Below are 18,422 nucleotides of genomic sequence, written 5' to 3'. Positions count from 1 at the left end.
AGTACGCTGGGCGTACTAAAGAGTACGCTGCGCGTACTCATGCGCTTAAGTTGGATGCGGACTCGAGTAGGTACGTTGGGTGTACCAAGGTTACGCCGGGCGTAACCGGCCCAGATGCAAAACCCTAATGAGACTTAAGGACTATAAAAGGAATGATATGGTCTTATCCTCAGCCACCATTTCACAGAGAAAGAAACCCTAAGAGATCAATACCATCGTTCTAGGCTTGTGTGTGTGTGTGTTTGAGCTAGAAAGTGTCTTGGTGTGGTAGTGAAGAAGAAGAGGAAGTTCTTGTGGAGGCTAGAAGTTGGAGTACAAGCTTGGATCTGAGTTCTATAGAGAGTGGAGCTTCACTTGGAGGTAAAAAGCTCGAATCTTTCCTTATCATTTTTGTTTTGTGCTTGATGGACCAACTTTTAGGGTTTTTGGTCCCAAGATGGAGACTTTATGAGCAAATGGCCTCCATAGCTTAGATCTGCCTTATTTCAGTGTAATATGCGTTGTGGGTTCATAAAAATCCAATCTTGGACGTTAAGATTAAGACATGCATGAGATTAGGGCTTAATGGGGAAATATGTTATATGTTTGAAGTGGTTGGTGACCTTTATAGACATGCAAGGCTTAAAGGTTTCGACTTTATGACTTAAGAGGCAGTAGAGAGCCTAGATCTGTGATATGAGCCCATGACTTAACCTATTCAGACCAAAAATGAAGAAAGGATGAATCTGGGACTTACGTTGGGCGTAATCCCAGTACGCGCCGCGTAGGGGTTCGAGTTCCCCAACTCTGGATGATCGCGGAGTACGCCCCGCGTACAGATCTGGTACGCGCCGCGTACCACCCTTCAGTTGACTTTCGTTGACTTTTAGGGTTTGGTCAAACAATTGGACTTTTGGGACCATTGAGGGGTAAAATGGTCTTTTAGCCTTCTGAGAGGACATAGGAAGGGATTAGTCTAGCCTTGAGAGCCATTAATGATTTGAAATAATTACTTTATGTGATTAGGCGGGGCTAGGTCGTTGTTTCGAGATTCAGGGATATCGAGCACGTGAGTTACTAGACATCATACGAGGTGAGTCTTCTCACTATACTTTACCTAGAGTGGTAATATGTGTGACCGGAAGGTCTTATATGTTATGAGAAGTATGTGTTGTATGCTGTTATTGGATATGTATGTGCTATGCTATGTATGCATAGTAAGCTATGGACCGGAAGGTCGTTATGATGTGGACCTGAAGGTCATTATGATATGGACCGGAAGGTCAAGATGATATGGACCGAAAGGTCGCTACGGGTAGGGCCGGAAGGTCTACTGGGATTGTGGGACAGAAGTCCCCTCAGACACATTGATCGGAAGGTCTTGTAGAGCTATAGCCTTGAGTGGCGTATGTGTGTATGTGGTATTTTGGGGAACTCAGTAAGCATTTATGCTTACAGTGTTTGTGTGATGTGTTTCAGGTACCAGTGAGGATCGCGGGAAGGCGCCGGCATGATCTGTACACACCGATGGGATTTATGTATTAGAGATCTTGGGATTTGTTTTATTATGATGACATATGATATAATGTATTTTTATGATATCTTATGAATGGAATTATGTTTTAAAAATGAAAATTTGTTTTGAAAATTACGTTGTTACACTAGCCCTCGCAGCCGAACAGAGAGTTGGTCCCTACGGGGCCCTCTCTCCATGAATAACCAGTTCTCCCCCACTTGGGGTTCGAACTCTCACCAACTGACGCTCGCAATCTATCATGGCCACATTGGGCCCCAACCAATCCATCCCGATGATCACCTTCAATCCTTGCAAAGGGATCAGAACCAAGTCGATAAAAAAACTCTCCCCGAACATATCCAGAACGCTCCTACGAAATACTCTCGCTGCGCTCACGGTGCATTCATCCATAATCTCCACCTCGAGTGGGGAATCCAAAGTCCCCGGAGCATCTCGAAACTTATTGCTGAGCGCAAGAGATACAAATGATCGGGTAGCCCCCGAATCAAAAGGAATCTGATCCGACAAACCATTGACCAAAATGATCCCTATATAAGATCATAACAACATAAGCATAACAAGAAAATAAACGAGACATAAATAGATCAGATACCAATCACGACGTCAGGCGCTGCTCGGGCCCAGGGCCGGTCCAAGTCGATTTGAGGCCCGAGGCGAAATCGAAAATGAGGCCCCTTTTTGACCTTCAAAATGGATAGAATACATAAGGGCAGTTTAAAACAATTAGAAAATAATCCCATTTTTTTCTTTCATCATCAAAGTACATAGTGTAAGCTTACACACCAGTTTAAAAGGAATTATATTTATTCGAACTTTATTGTTGTCCATCATTTACATCAAAAATTTCATCTATGACAAACAAAATCATATTATTTTGGTTTTTAGAACTAATGTATATGAAAATTGGCAAAGTAAGTAAAGTGGGAATAATCATCAATTACTAAATCGTAAGTTTAGTAGTTCAAAACCCATCCCTCTTCCCATCTCCGTGTTTACTTTTTCTCTTTCAATTTACCTACAATAAAATAAGGAAAAAAAACAGAAGACGTAAATCAGAAAAAAAAATTACAAACAACAAATAAAAAAGGGCTGATGCACTTAAGAGAAACAAAAAATTACATAGCAGATATTATATAAACAACATTCGGAAGCTAGAAACAAACAAAGCAGCTTACAACAAAGGAAAAGGAAAACTAAAAGCTACAAACCATAGTTAAAAACAACAAACAATAAGCTAAAAGAGAACAAAAAAACATTTACATGACTTTATTTGTAAGCACCGTGAAAACAGCAAGCAATCAAAAAACAATGAGCAAGGACGACAATAGGGGAAAAATCACAGCAGGAGCAAAATTGGAGCAAGGGGTAAAACTGTCCATAATGGCAAAAAAAATCTAATAGCCAGAGTATAGATCATCCCAAAATAAAGATCAACATCATATAAACCCTTCCACATCAAGAGCAAAACATTGGAGAGACATACAAACCACATCTGGAGCCAAATGGTGGCAGGAGCAAAACCGTCCACGTGGACAAAAAATCCATCAACATGATAAAGAGCAACCACAATTTAATAACATGAAAATATAATCACCGAACCACCCTCTAAACAAATAGAGAAACAATATGGCAGCTTTTCGGTTTCTTTCTCACCCATTTAAGTCTTTGCCTTCTTGAAAATTGTTGTGTGAAGTTGTGTAAAACCGAAGCGTCCTCTCTTGGAATACGTTCTTGGGCCTTTAGCCTTTAATAGATTAATAAGTAAAAGTTAAAAAAAAATTACCAAAACAAGGATCGAACACGAGACTTCACAAACCTAAACTTATGGATGTCAGCCACCTCAACCAATATTGCTTTTGGTTTTTCGTTGCATATTATATCTTATATAATCTATATGTATATATAAACAAATCATAATTTTCGGGGGCCCCAAGATTTGGCGTGGCCCGGGGCGGTCGCCCAGCTTGCCCATGCTCTAGGGTCGGCCCTGTTCGGGCCTCATCGGTAGTCAGCTGAAATGTGCGACTCTTTAACGCAGGAGCTTCCTCCTTGATCGGGTGGCCATCAATAATCCTTATCGTGGCGGGCGCAGGCGCCGCCATTGATCCTCCTCCTCTAACCAACCTCGGACAATCGGCCATTTTATGACCGGTCTGATTGCAGTGGAAACAAATCAAGTCCTTCTTGGGGCAATCCCTGCTCATGTAACCCGGCTGGCCACACACATCACATGCTGAGCCTGCTGCTCGGCAGGTTGCACTGTGCGGTTTACCACACTTGGCACAACGGCCACGACCCTACTGGCCTCTGTTGGGAGGATCGGAGGTCTTAGGATTCTTGGCCTGACCTACTGTTGCCTGAACCTGCTCTGGCTTCCGCTTCGTGCAGAGCTCCAACTCAATTTCCCGTTCCCGAGCCTTCTCCACCATCTCATTCATGGTATTACACCCCGAAAAGCTCACAAACTCCCGAATGTCATCCCTCAGCATGGAATGATACATCGTCTTCTTCATCTCCTCATTTGCAGCGTACTGCGGAATCAAAAGTGCCCTCTCCCGGAACTTGGCGGTGATCTCCGCCACAGTCTTGGTAATCTGCTGTAAATCCTGGAACTCTCTCACTAAACGTTGCACCTCGATGGATGGTGCAAACTCCTGATCAAACCTCCTCACAAACTCCTCCCATTTCATCTCAGCCACACCTTCTAATCCCATCTCGCGGGTAACCTGCTCCCCCAGTCTCTTGCTCGATCCCTCAACATACAAGATGTGAACCCCACCTTTGCCGCCTCGGGGCAAAAGCTTGTACGTCCCCGAAGAACTCAGGCCCTCCACACGCCTTGACAGTACCAATCTGGCCCGAGCTCCCTCGTTCTGCAGGCCATATATGAATAAAACATTTATCAAATTTTTGTTACTGTTAATTTGTTATTCATATATGAATAAGTAGTATGTTAATAAAAGACGAAGTGTTTTGAGAATTTGAACTACTTATTCATATATGAATAACAAATGAGCTGTAACAAAATTATGATAAATGTGTTCTTCGTATATGAATATCATGGTTGTAGAAATCAGGATTAATCGGTGATTAATCGTGGATTAATCGCTTGGCGTTCTCCAACCGTCGAGGATTAGGATATTAATCAAAAATTTAGGATTAATCGGGTTTGGCGGGATTAATCGGTCTTGGCGGGATTAATCGGTCAACAAAAGTCAACAAAAGTAAAAAAATCGAAAAAAGTCAAAAAAGAAGTCAAAAAGGTAAATTTTAAAAATTAAAAAAAAATTTAAAAATAATCAACTTTCTTTTTACTCCAAAATTTTCAAATTTTCAAATTTTCAAATATTCTACCAAAATGTTCATATTTTCGTATTTTCAAATTTTCAAATTACAAATTTTCTTATTTTCTAATTTTTGAAGTACTTGTTTTTCTTAAGATATATTAATATTTGATTAATTTTAATATTTTATTAATGATCTATGGTCTCCAATTAATCCACGATTAATCCCCGCCAATACCGATTAATCCCTTAACACCAATCGACTGTCGAGCTACCGTCGAACGATTTTTACAACCTTGATGAATATAACTTGTGAACAAAGTTAATACACATTTTATTCATATGTGAATATAACATGTGACGAGATTTGATGTAAACTGTAAAAAAGTTTATTACTATGTTATATTCATATATAAATGATACTTAAACTGTAAAAAAAATTAATCATATTTTTTATTCATAAGTGAATAACGAATGTACTGCAGTAAAAATATGAGTCATTTTTATTCACTTATGAATAACGATAGTTGAAACTATAAAAAAATAAAATTTTTATTTTATCTTAAAACTATATCAATATAGATGTCAATTTATAGAGAATAAAAAATTATGAATTTTGATATATTTAAAATCATTTTTCGATATAAAAGCTCCTTAAAAATTAAAAAAAAATGAAAAAAAAAACTATATTTTTGTATATATTAAGGTAATAATTAACATAGTTTAATTTATTGGAAAACACACGTGTATTACTTTTCCATTTCCGCCGGTACAATGGATGCTTTTGCGGCAAAAAAAATTGAGTAGCTGAGAATGATTCTCATATTCTCAACATTTTTTATTTTCTCAATTGAACTTACCTCTCTCTCTCTCTCTCTCTCTCTATATATATATATATATATATATATATATATATATATATATATATATATATATATATATATATTGGATATTAAAAAAATATATATTTTTAAAATGAAAAATAAATGAAAATTTTCGATTTTTTTTAAATATTATTTTCGTCATTTATTTTATCCAAAAAAATTACCGTTTTTTTTCAAAATATACGTGAAATATTCTAATAGAATATTATATTGTAAATATTCAAATCGAATTTTTAGAATGTTAGAACATTCTAGTAGAATATTAAAATATAAATATTCTAAAAATTCTAATAGAATATTAGAATATTTTAACAAATCTAACAATTTAAATAGAATATTAGAATATTTTAACATATTTACCAATTTTAGTAGAATATTAGAATATTCTAACATTCTAAAAATTCGATTTGATTATTTACAGTGTAATATTCTATTTGAATATTTCACTTATATTTCAAAAAAAAAAACAATGATGTTATTTATTTATTTATTACTTTTTTAATATTTCTTGGATAAAATAAATAACGAAAATAATATTTTAAAAAAGAATTTTTGGATTTTTCATTTATTTTGCAATTTATATTTTTTTTGTTTTTTTTATCTCCGAGATGAATGTCTATGATCGCGTGCTCATGTTTTATAAAATTAACATTGTCTCAAATGAACCTTTTATATATATATATATATATATATATATATATATATATATATATATATATATATATATATATATATATATAATTTTGTTGGATCTATGAAAAATTATTAAAAATTGGTTATTGACCAATTTATAAGCATATAATTAGAATAAAAATAATTTTATTTAGACAATAAAATTTAATTGTTATGATGTAAAATAATAATAATAATAATTATAATAATAATAAATTTAATTATATATATATATATATATATATATATATATATATATATATATATATATATATATTAAAACACATGGGAAGTTTCAACAGGAAACTTTCAATGTTTATAATTTTTTAACATTATATTTTTATTTTTTCTTAATTTTGTCACTAAAGTTTCAACAAACATTTTCTTTTTTATAATTTTGCCCTTTATTTTTACTTCTTCATATTTTTGCTACTAAACATTCACTTTTACTTCTTTAAAACCCTTTTTCTTTATTCTTTTATAATTTACGAATTTATTTTTACTTTTTTATAATTTTGTCACTAAAGTTTCAACAAACTTCTATTCTTTATAGTTTTGGTACTTTATTTTTACTAATTTTGCCACTAAAGTTTCAACAAACTTTTCATCTTTATAATTTTCGCACTTTATTTGTATTTCTTTATATTTTTGTCACTAAACTTTCACCCGTGCAACGCACGGGCCTTTTCCTAGTTATTATTATATGAGAAGGGGCTTTGTTGACACAAGTTGCCATTAAAAAAGAAGAAAAAATTGAACGCCATATTAAATAATGAAATGTCTTATTGACTTTTCGTAAACGACATATGTTTCATTTTTCTAATATCTAGTTTAGTAGTTCAATTGATTTATGAAGTTTATGTAAATCATTTTATTTGTGTTTTATATATTTGTACCGTACAACTTCATAAAATATAAATTATTATGCATACAAAAATTATTATCTATGGATCACTATATTTTATTATATTAACTGTATAATTATAAAACTTCAACATAAAAAAAAGCCGAAAGTTCAAAGTCTTCCATGTTAGCTTGCTAATCTGGATCACCTCTATCCGCCGTTGGATCTTGCAAAATGGGTATATGCAATATGCTGGCGGCCCCACCGTTTGGTATGCTGCACACGGCCCAAAGGCAGGCGAACTTCCACCAGTTCTAACATTTTAATAAGTTGATATTTGACATGAGTTAGTTAACAAACAACTTCTTTTTTTCATCGTCTACATTTAAATTTTATACCTAAACTATACGTCTTTTATTTTGTCTGATAAAAGGTTAAGTATGATGTGATACTATTCAGACTGTTTGACTGTATGTTTGACAGACAAAACTAGCTCATAAAACTGTTAATTCTATATAATTTTTCTCATAAAAAACTGTAAGGTATTTAAAGACAAAAGAATTTAAAACATAAAAACGAAAAGGTAAAAGCTATGTGAGGACTTTTTGGTTCAAATAAAAGTTTTAAGTTTGTTTTCCAAATATTTTTTTAATTTGATTTTTTTAAAATACTAAAAGATAAAAACTAAAAGTCTTACAAACTCGTCGATTAAAACGAAAAGTAATCTATAACAGGATATCATATTCTTATTTTTATTCTTATCTTATATCTTATATTAAATAAAATAGACTGATCATATAAGAAAATCAACTATATATTTTTATCATATTTTGATAAGAACTGCAGTTTTTATCTTTTTATCTTCGGCCAACCCTATTATTTAAACGAAAGTACAATATTCGGTGCTAAATATATTTTAAAATACATTATCTCGACCTTCAATGTATGACTTCGTTTTCGTGTATCCATACTCAACCTCTGCAAATGCTTTCATCTGCTGATTAAAATATAAGGAATCTCTTTTAAATCACACTTTGAAGCTGCAAATGCCATCGCCCACAAAGCTGAAAACTGCGTATGAGAGCAGATTGAAAGTCTATTCCCCCAATTTCTATATTTGTAATGCACAAAGAAAGAGTTGACGAGAAATTGAAAGAGAGAGAAAGTTTTGTTTGTACGTGGAGTGAGAGAAAGAATGAAATCAGTAGTATTATGACCACTTTCACAGAAAGGTGATTTGTTTTTCATGGAGGACCCTATATGAAGATGTATTATGGTATATACATATATTTATTTATTTTTATAAAAGGTAGCACTCAATAAACAGAGCACTCTTATGCTTTGATAGGCGTGCTTTGACACAGAAAACAGCCTTCTTTTTCTTCGTTTTTCCTTTATGCCATTGCTGTTTTTGATTAACGAAGGGAGCCCCACATAGATTTTGCAGGTTTTGTTCTTTGGTTTTGGATTTTTAGGGCATGTCCTCTTTTTCTATTCGATTGTTCTTTATATTCTGTTCTGTGTGACTGAGTTTGCCCCCTAATTCGACACTCAATTATCGAAAAATTTTGTTTTCTTTCGTTTGTCTCTATCAAATGAGTGGTTTTTTGCAAATGGGTTTGTTCAAGAAGCTAGAATCTAATGTGGGGTTCTTTGTTTTTTGGGTGAAAATTTAGTTGGGTTTTGGTCGATTATGCCCTTGTGGAGGAGTCAATGAGATCTTTATTAGATGATTATTGAAGAGTCCTTTCACACTGTAATATGAGTATCATTGAAGAGAAGACCGGGGCTTACAGTTTACTTGAGGATATGAATTTGTTGAAGGAAATGCAGGATCATTGTGGTTAGTTTCTTTTAACTTTTTAGCAAAATCTTTGAGTTTTTTAAAGTAAATTATGCTCAAATTGTTAATGTTGGAATAACATTTTTAGGTGTTCAAGAACACTTGCTTTGCTACTTCTTTTTGCTTCCATAATTACACTTAACACTATTTTTTGCACAAAAATATAGTATTTGATGTAAATAGTAATTCATCTCGAACCCATTACACCTTTTTTTACACCAAAAAATTCATATATTTAATATCTTTTGACAAATTTTTATCACACTAACTTTAAGAATTATATTATTAAACTTAATATATATGATTAATTAATATCAATATTCCAAGTTCCAAAGTACATTCTTCTATTTACTATCTTTAGACAAATTTTTTTATTACAATAACTTTATAAGCTATATCATAAAACTTACTATAAGTAACATATACTAGATTTAAAATCTAACTATACAATTAAAGTAACTAAAAGTACAAAAGCTCAAACTTGAAGAACCAAAGTGTTAACGAAAGTTAACGCCAAAATTATACTCTACACCATTTTGGTGTAAAAATGATGAGACTTGAGATGACCTAACTACTTTTTTTAGTTATAATGTGGTCAAATTTTACACTTTTATCTTGTATCAAAAGACAAAAACCCTATAATATAAAGGGTTCCACAAAGATTTGATGTTTTGGTCAATTCTGATAGTTGTTAGGTTTTTTGTTTTGGGTCTACGTGATGACATTAATTAGTGGGGGAGAGAGAAAGGGAGAGTTAATATTTTTGTTTTGTAGGGAAAAAGAAGTCAATAAATTCAGAGCTATGGCATGCATGTGCTGGGCCATTGGTAAATTTACCCCAACTTGGAAGCCTTGTTTATTATTTCCCACAAGGACACATTGAACAGGTTTGGTTTTGTTTTCGTTTTTCATCACTTTACTTAATTTGCTTGAAATTGTATTTACTATTTAGTATTTACCAAATCATGGTTATTTAAGAATGTAGGTTATTTTTAATTTTTTACCCATAAATAATTAGATAATCTTAGGAAAAGTAGGTTACCATTTGCTAGAAACTAAAGTCACAATCATTCATCAACATTGTAACTGGACATGTGTATAAATGAGTTTCATTATAGGTCAATTCTTCTATTTCAAGATATTTCATATATGATGCTCATGTTTATAACAACTATTTGCATTAATTCCTCATTGGTCGAAGCGGAACCCACAAAATGAAGACATGTCACATGTTACTTTGTCTACTAACTCATGCTCAAATTTGGCTTATTAGGTGGCAGCCACGACGAATAGAACTGCAACAACACAAGTTCCAAACTACCCGAATCTTCCTTCACAGTTGTTATGCCAAGTTCAAAACACAACCCTACATGTATGATGTGTTTCATCTAAATTTATTAAAAAAAAAAAGTGCTTGTTTGCTTTTTTTGTCCATTTTCTTGGCTCTTAATTTTCTTTTTATTTGAATAGACAGACAAAGATACCGATGAGATCTATGCACAAATCAGCCTTCAACCTTTGAACTCAGTAAGTTTTTTGTAATTCGGGATAAATGTAATAAATAGCAATGTACTTTTACTTATTTGTGTAGTATCGCATCCTACATTCGTTTCTTTTTATTACACTATTGTACTTTCGATATTTTTCTTATTAAGACATTGCACTTTGAAAAATCTACTAATTATAGCATTGTACTTTCATTTATTTCATTATTTGTGTATTATAGCATCCTACGTGCATTTCGTTCTTTTACAGCATTTTACTTTCAATAATTTTCTTATAAGGGCGTTGTACTTTGAAAAGTCAACCTAATTATAGCATTGTACTTTCAGTTCTCTCTTATTAGAACATTATAATTTTAAGAACCTACCCAATGGTATGCTATAACAAATAAATGAATGAAAATACACTGCTATTTCTTGCATTAAACCGTTGTAATTTTTGCAAAACTAAAATCTTGTGTTTGATCAATGCCTTGGTTGATACATTTACAATTCAGGAAAAAGATGTTTTTCCCATACCAGATATTGGAATGAAGCCAAGCAAACATCCAAGTGAGTTCTTCTGCAAGACTTTGACTCCGAGTGATACAAGCACACATGGTGGATTCTCTGTACCTCGTAGAGCAGCAGAAAAGCTCTTCCCACAATTGGTGAGATTTTATTTAGTTCTTGACACAAGATCATAGTTACAATTCTTGATTGAATCATATTTGATTTTCCAGGATTTTTCAATGCAACCTCCGACACAAGAGCTTGTTGTTCGAGATTTGCATGATAATACATGGACATTCCGTCATATATATCGTGGTGAGACTTGTAAACAAACCCTAATTCCAATTTCAGCAACGATATGCGACATTAGTTACCAAAAAAATTTGTCTGTTTTCTTCTTTTACACAGGGCAACCAAAGCGACACCTTTTGACTACGGGTTGGAGTATGTTTGTCGGTGCAAAACGGCTGAAAGCAGGCGACGCTGTTCTATTTGTCAGGTGAGAGCCGATTGATGCTTCAATGGCCATTTAAACACCCCTAAAACAAAACACGAACTTTCTAGGTCTTTTTGCCGACATTGTAATGTATCTTGTACATGTAATTTTGATAGGGATGAAAGATCGCAATTATTATTGGGTGTGAGGCGTGCAAATCGTCAACAAACAGCTTCATCATCATCGGTTTTATCAGCTGATAGCATGCATATAGGAGTTCTTGCTGCTGCAGCTCATGCCGCTGCTAATCGAAGCCCATTTACAGTATTCTATAATCCAAGGTACGTCAATATGTATAACTATTAAACACAAAAGGGTAATTCCGTAATTGTATCTCTGACCCTAAGCATTTCTGTATCTCCATTGTTATTTTAGGGCGTGTCCGTCGGAATTTGTCATTCCATTGGCGAAATTCCGGAAGTCGGTGTACGGAATCCAGCTTTCCATAGGTATGAGGTGCGGAATGATGTTTGAAACCGAGGAATCCGGAAAAAGAAGGTATATGGGTACAATTACTGGCATAAGTGATGTTGACCCGTTAAGGTGGCCCGGGTCAAAGTGGCACAATCTTCAGGTGGAGTGGGATGAGCCCGGGTGTGGTGATAAGCGGGCCCGAGTGAGCCCGTGGGAACTCGAAAGCCCTGAAAATCTATTCATTTTCCCTTCGCTCACATCAACCCTTAAACGCCCATTCGGTTTGGGCTTCTATGAAGCCCAAACCGAATGGGACAATATGGTAGCCCATCCGTTTATTCGGGCTACCGAACCTATAAATGGAAACTTTATGAACCCATCATTATCTAACCTATGGTCAGAACACCTCCTAAAGACATTAACAAAACCCCACAGTGTTAACACGTTAACGGGCTGCAGTTTGCCCGTAATCCAAGAGTCGGGCAAACTGCAGACTGTTATTATTCCTCAAAATGTTGTAAACGAGCTTCCGGTTGTTAGCCAGTTGTCGCCTCTCGACCCTCAGTCTGATCCGTCTCTTAGTGGGGTATTCCCGGGCCAAGAGAATAACACATCGAATAACGGTTTTTCTGACCTGGGGCAGGAAAAGTGGGACCCGTGTGATGATGTTTATAATTGTCTTAATTTTGAGGGCAGTAACACGGGCAATGTGAATGTTGATCCGGTTTCGAGTGCAGTGTTGGATGAGTTTTGCAATTTAAAAGATGATGATTTCGAAGATCCTTCAAGTTATATAGTCAACAACAAATTTAGCCCGAGCCAAGATGTTCAGTCACAGTTCACATCATCTAGCCTCGTTGATTCTCGGGCATACTCCGGGCAAGAGCTGCCCGACCACTCGGGCGGGACCTCGCCTGGAAACGGAGAGTTTGACACGGGACTCGTGCAGACGGGCTCATGGAAACAAGTGGGCCCGCCTCCGCGTGTAAGAACTTATACAAAGGTCAGAATTTTCCATTCCTATAGACTTCCCTAAACTCTAAATCATAAACCCTAAGTTTCTTGTGTTATCTGCAGATTCAGAAGGCGGGATCAGTGGGAAGATCGATTGATGTTTCGGGTTTCAAAAACTATGATGAATTACGTTCTGAGATCGAGAGGATGTTTGGGCTTGAGGGGCTGCTAAAAGATGCAGTATATTCTGGATGGAAGTTGGTGTATGTGGATTTTGAGAACGATGTTCTTCTAGTTGGAGATGATCCATGGGAGTAAGTTGATTTTAGCTGTATTTGAGATACTGAATTTATGTGAAAAAGATGAAGGGTCATATAAGTGATATTTAACCCTTATAGACTTATAGTTCTAATATGGATAAGGTGTAAATGCAGGGAATTTGTGGGATGTGTGCGATGTATCAGGATTCTGTCGCCTTGTGAAGTTAGGAAGATGGGTGAAGAGGGAATGCAGCTTTTGAACAATAGTACGGCGGAATTGCAGGCTTTAATGGCGGTTTAACACCTGGGGTGCCAATTTCTATGTGTGAAAGAAAGCTTCAAGCTTTGTAATATATGAGTGTCATTTTAGCTAGGTCTGTATGTTGGTATCGAGGATTTTAAACCAGTAGTTATGGATAATAATAATAATAGGGAATTTAAAGGGTTTTGATGACGTGGCACTTTTGACTTCGTTATTGTTTATAGGTTTGATATTCATTGTCAATATAAAAGTGAATTAATTGATCATTAAATATCAAAAAGCAATCCATCAAATACCTCACTCATTGTCATCCAGAACCAAGATTGGCGCTTGGATGAGAGTTTTGAAAATGATTATATAATATGAGTAACTATAATCACATAATTTGTAGTGATAGAGCATGATGTGAAAGATAGTGTTTGGATGTGTATGTTAATTAAAGATTCAACATAATGTTGGGTGTTCGACAAGTTCTATGTATGGTGTATAAGTAATTTTATTTTTTCATGTAATAATATCATTATTGATAACTCAAGTGTTGTTGGAGCTATCATCATGCTATATTCAAAATTAATCAACCCCTATGAAGTATCGGCTGAGGATAGTGGCAATTATTTCGATCGAGTACTTCTTAATGAATCAATTTGAGTTCTATTGGTTAAATGAGTAAGTTTGATGAAGTTCTATCACAAAATAACCATTTATTTCTATCACAGGATAACCATGACAGTTATAACCATCTTTTGAACATTTATTTCCAAGTAATCATATATTTCACAAAAAAACAACTTCACAAATAATTATTTTTTGTGAAATTGTTTTATAAATGGTTTTCATTACAGAAAATTTAAAAATAATGCTTTGCGATCATATTTCGTAGCAAACGACTTCACAATCTATTATTATGTTATTTTACTAAATATATAATTATTCAAATTGTGAAAGTAATACTATTATTTAAATTTATTGCAATTTAATGTTTGGTGAGATTATAAAACAGTTATCATAGCTTATAATTATAAACTATAAACTGTTTGAAATAACTTGATAAGGTAGTTTATAAACTATAAATAAAAATATACTGATTTCAAAATGGAAGTTCTTATATGTTCAACTTATTTTATGTTTTGCCAATTGGTACAGGCATAGCCTCTGGGAGAATGGGAACATGAATTGGAGTATTCAAACTAATCTCTAACCAGTCAAGCTGCTGCTAAAAAAAAAAAAAATTATTATATGTTTTGAACTCTTTATATTTCGAACTCAAATTCAATAAATTTGATTAAAATGGGCTCAGGTAGCCTGATTAAAAGTTAAAACTCTAATTGGTTTGGACTTTGGACTTTAGACTTTGGAGTCTTATTTAAAGTCGTATCCGTTTTTTTCAATAGAAAATTTACGGGTCAGCCCAACTCTATTCCGCCCGTTTCCTTCCTGGACGAAACAATATCCCCTACCCTTCCACCCAGCTTCTCGGCCTCAATATGAACAGCAACACAACGTCAGCAAGTGCTGCGAGGCGACCACCATGAATACTGCGACTGGAATACTATCATCTTCGTCATCTACCTTCTTCAACTACAATCGATGTCACCAATTTGTCATCTCGTCCTTTACTTCATCTTATAAAACCCACATTCGATCTTCTTGGAAAAGGAGGGTCTGGAGGAGCATGCCAATGAATTCATCACCACCTTCGTCTTCTTCTTCGTCTTCGTCTTCGTCCTCTTCCTCGTCCTCGTCTTCATCCCTTTATAGCGGTGCATCCGCCACCAAAATTGAGCCTACTGTATTATCGTCGGTTGCCGCAGGGCTACAGACGTTTAAGGAGAAAATCAAGCCGTCAAAGCAACAACCGTGGCTGATTGTAGGTCTTGGAAACCCTGGAAAATTGTATAACCGCACAAGGCACAATGTTCGTACTCTCGCTCTATTTAGTTACTTTTATTATTAGTATATGAAGATTGTTTGCATTGAGGAATTGAGATCAAATTCAGTTCCTCTGAAGTAGGGCAGATTTGGGCGAAATAATGATAAGGTGGGATTGAGAGAGATGATAAGAACTGATTTTGTAAATCTTGAATAATAGCAAATAGATGAAAAGGGCATTAGGTTATCACAATTTTGTGATTACATATATGAACAAAAAGTTCATAAACCATAATCATGTCAATTACATCATATTTGTCCAATCTTATCAAATTATTCAACCCTAATCATCAACAACCCTCCTCTTGTTCCAAATTAGCTATTCATTATGATTATTTTGATATAAATTTGATGAAAGTTATGTAATTGCAGGTGGGTTTTGAGATGGTAGATGCAATAGCAGAGGCTGAAGGTATCTCCATGAGCAATGTTTCCTTCAAAGCTTTCTTTGGGAAAGGTTTGTGGTCCTTTAACTTATTATTATTCTCAAAGAATGCATCATCTAAAGCCCTGTTTCTTTTCTTATTATGTGGATACATGTTCATTTACTGATTTAAAAAATGGATTTGGTTTCTCTTTCTCTTTAGGGTGTATTGGAAATACTCCATTGATGCTTGCCAAGCCACAAACTTTCATGAATGTTAGCGGGGAGTCTGTATGTATACTAATCTGATGCTATAAATGTTCCTTTTTGTTTTCTACAATCAATTAACTTCTTGATCCTTTTTCAAAGGTTGGAGCAATTGTTTCTTTCTGTAAGATTCCACCAAAGCAAGTACTTGTGGTAAACTGTCTAATTTGTCTTTTCTTTTTTTTATCAACACCTTTCTAAATGCTTTGAACTAATAATGCTTCACTTTTAGATTTATGATGACTTGGATTTGCCTTTTGGAAAGTTGCGTCTATTACCAAAAGGTGGACATGGGGGACACAACGGGTAACTGCCATGTCACAAATTGGGACTCTTTTATTATGATTTTCCTAGTTATTTTTTTCAACTTTTTAGCATACGAGTTGTAAATAATTGTGATGATGGTGAATTCGTGATGATATTTATGTTAGGATGAAGAGTATAATCAATCACCTTAAAGGCAACCGTGAGTTTCCCCGTTTAAGAATAGGTTTGTTGACCATATTTTGACCGGTTTCTACAAAAAAAAAAAGTTATAATTCTAATGTGGTATTGACTTGGTCAACGGTCTATAGGTATTGGGAGGCCTCCAGGCAAGATGGAAGCTGCAGCTTATGTTCTTAAACGATTTAACAAACAAGAAAGTGAGGAGGTATGTAACATAAAACAACTTTTCTAAGTTAATTTCAAAGCATTCACATATTTCCTAGACACAAGATTTTGAGAGAGAAAAAGTTGCAAAATTTTGTCCCATTGACACAACCCTACCTTGTGTTTTGCAGTTGGATTTCACCTTTCAAACTGGCATCGAAGCAATTCGAATTCTTTTGCTCCAAGGTTTCGACAAGAGTGCGACATTTGTGAATTCTCCAAAACCCTTGAAACATCTTCAATGAAGCAATTGTTTCTCCAATCATTGGTGACTTATTTTTGACATGCATCGGTACAAACAGGATTGTTTAAAAAACCTTAGACTAGCCATTTGGGCATTCTTTGATTAAATTTATACAAAAATGACGTAATTGATATGATATAACTCATGTCCACATGAGGCCAAAAAATAATTAGATTAAGCTTGGTGCGGAGTGCACATTTGTATATGCTAATTTGATATGGGGTTATGGGTCAAGGACAGTGCCCCAAGCCTCAAGACCCAAATGGTGTCGGACGATTGTAATGTGCAACTATGTTGGATGTTGCATATCGATATGCCTTTTCCTTGTGTTGATACCCTTGTGGCACCAAAACTACTTCCAACTACCATTTAATGTCATTTGATGTCTGTCCATTTTGGAGCAAAACCATGTTATAATTATAGAGATATAAGTGTGTACAAGGATGTTATCTTCCGTTTTCCAGAGTTATAATTAAATCAAGAGATGTTATCTGTTAACGCCACTAGCCACAAGCGAATTGCATGCCAAAGATGTGCAAGTCATGTCTAGAAGAACAACTTAGTGAGTGGGTGAAACTCTCTATTAATTAATGACGAAGTTATCCGAAATAGAGCCTTGTGGGCGGGTGATCATCAAATCAATAGATGTCATCATGTTTAGAGGATAACCAATAGGCAGTTTCAAGTCTTTGACTTGTAACATATGGAGTACGATAATTGAATCTTGAACGATCGGTAAGGGGGCGCGGAGTCGTCATGCGGTTTGGAAATGGGATAGGGCGGTACCGGCCCGTCGGGTTACGTCACCTAGCACCGCAGGTTTAGCAGTTTGAAGTATTAATTGGATTACATTAGGTTGGTGAACTCGGGAGTATTGTAGATGCATGTCACCTTATTGACGGTTCAATGACAAACAATTTAATATGCATGCATAGAAAATTGATTCTCTCAACTTTATTTTTTTATTTAATGAAAGTTAGTTTTTGACAACTTTATTAGTGCGTGCCATTATTTATTTATTTATTATTTTTTTTTTGTTTTGTTTTATAAGTTTATAAAGATGAATACACAATTCACTCATTTGTAGTATGCCTTTTATGAGAAATTTTATACTTCGCTCAATTCATTCAGTTGCCTTCAATGGATTTTCAGGACAAAGCTAAACAAACCGGTTCTAGCTAAAGATGCAAATCCATACAAGACGGTTCAAGTCAAGATATTCCATTTTCTCCCCCAACCTTTCAAAATCCAAACTATCAACAATATCAAAACTATCCACAACATTATTACCCGGTGTAACAATCTTACAACATATTTAGGCTTTCAGAGGAAAATCTGAGTTATAATCCTAGTAAACAATTTTCTCAAAGGGTTCTAGAAACTCAATTCCAATATTCTCAACCCAAGCATTTCCTGTTTCATGATTCTCATAACGTAGAAACTGACAGTTCTAGTGACGACCCGGTTCTCGAAAGAAACGAAGAAGAGCCAACGAGAAGTTGCAACCCGTTGTTGAGAAAAAATGCAACTATACAAACTCCCAC

At 34.7% G+C, this 18,422-nt stretch overlaps 2 protein-coding genes across 3 annotated transcripts; both read left to right on the top strand.

Moving 5' to 3' along the window:
• Window positions 1-8,162: 8,162 nt before the first annotated feature.
• Window positions 8,163-13,615, top strand: LOC145138691 (auxin response factor 5-like). 2 transcript variants are annotated; one of them, XM_079072731.1, is made up of 12 exons: window positions 8,163-8,432; window positions 8,877-9,043; window positions 9,818-9,930; window positions 10,317-10,415; window positions 10,514-10,570; window positions 11,043-11,195; window positions 11,268-11,352; window positions 11,446-11,536; window positions 11,650-11,814; window positions 11,909-12,950; window positions 13,025-13,215; window positions 13,336-13,615. In XM_079072731.1, the coding sequence occupies exons 2-12, from the start codon at window positions 8,962-8,964 to the stop codon at window positions 13,460-13,462; spliced, it is 2,205 nt and encodes a 734-aa protein (XP_078928857.1). In that variant the 5' UTR covers window positions 8,163-8,432; window positions 8,877-8,961; the 3' UTR covers window positions 13,463-13,615. The 2 variants fall into 2 exon arrangements, with proteins under 2 accessions (XP_078928857.1, XP_078928858.1); XM_079072732.1 differs by lacking the exons at window positions 8,163-8,432; window positions 8,877-9,043 and having other exon boundaries at window positions 10,518-10,570.
• Window positions 13,616-14,880: 1,265 nt separating this feature from the next.
• LOC145140951 (peptidyl-tRNA hydrolase, mitochondrial-like) lies at window positions 14,881-17,211 on the top strand. The gene is made up of 8 exons (XM_079074324.1): window positions 14,881-15,338; window positions 15,725-15,809; window positions 15,940-16,007; window positions 16,086-16,136; window positions 16,216-16,289; window positions 16,415-16,473; window positions 16,559-16,635; window positions 16,766-17,211. The coding sequence occupies exons 1-8, from the start codon at window positions 14,952-14,954 to the stop codon at window positions 16,877-16,879; spliced, it is 915 nt and encodes a 304-aa protein (XP_078930450.1). The 5' UTR covers window positions 14,881-14,951; the 3' UTR covers window positions 16,880-17,211.
• Window positions 17,212-18,422: the final 1,211 nt, after the last annotated feature.

The sequence above is a fragment of the Lactuca virosa genome, chromosome 9, assembly GCF_052849685.1.
Source record: "Lactuca virosa cultivar CGN04683 chromosome 9, Lactuca_virosa_CGN04683_v6, whole genome shotgun sequence".
In the NCBI taxonomy this organism is placed as follows: domain Eukaryota; kingdom Viridiplantae; phylum Streptophyta; class Magnoliopsida; order Asterales; family Asteraceae; genus Lactuca; species Lactuca virosa.
The sequence above is the reverse complement of the archived record's forward strand: the minus strand, read 5'-3'. Positions and strand labels throughout refer to the sequence as shown.

Excerpts from the sequence above, each read along its gene's own strand:
- LOC145140951 (XM_079074324.1), top strand. The coding sequence starts at position 14,952 with ATGAATACTGCGACTGGAATACTATCATCTTCGTCATCTACCTTCTTC. Across the intron at positions 16,290-16,414 it reads GGACATGGGGGACACAACGG|GATGAAGAGTATAATCAATC; the intron begins GTAACTGCCATG and ends TATTTATGTTAG. Across the intron at positions 16,636-16,765 it reads ACAAACAAGAAAGTGAGGAG|TTGGATTTCACCTTTCAAAC; the intron begins GTATGTAACATA and ends TGTGTTTTGCAG.
- LOC145138691 (XM_079072731.1), top strand. The coding sequence starts at position 8,962 with ATGAGTATCATTGAAGAGAAGACCGGGGCTTACAGTTTACTTGAGGAT. Across the intron at positions 9,931-10,316 it reads CACAAGGACACATTGAACAG|GTGGCAGCCACGACGAATAG; the intron begins GTTTGGTTTTGT and ends TTGGCTTATTAG. Across the intron at positions 11,196-11,267 it reads AAAAGCTCTTCCCACAATTG|GATTTTTCAATGCAACCTCC; the intron begins GTGAGATTTTAT and ends TTGATTTTCCAG.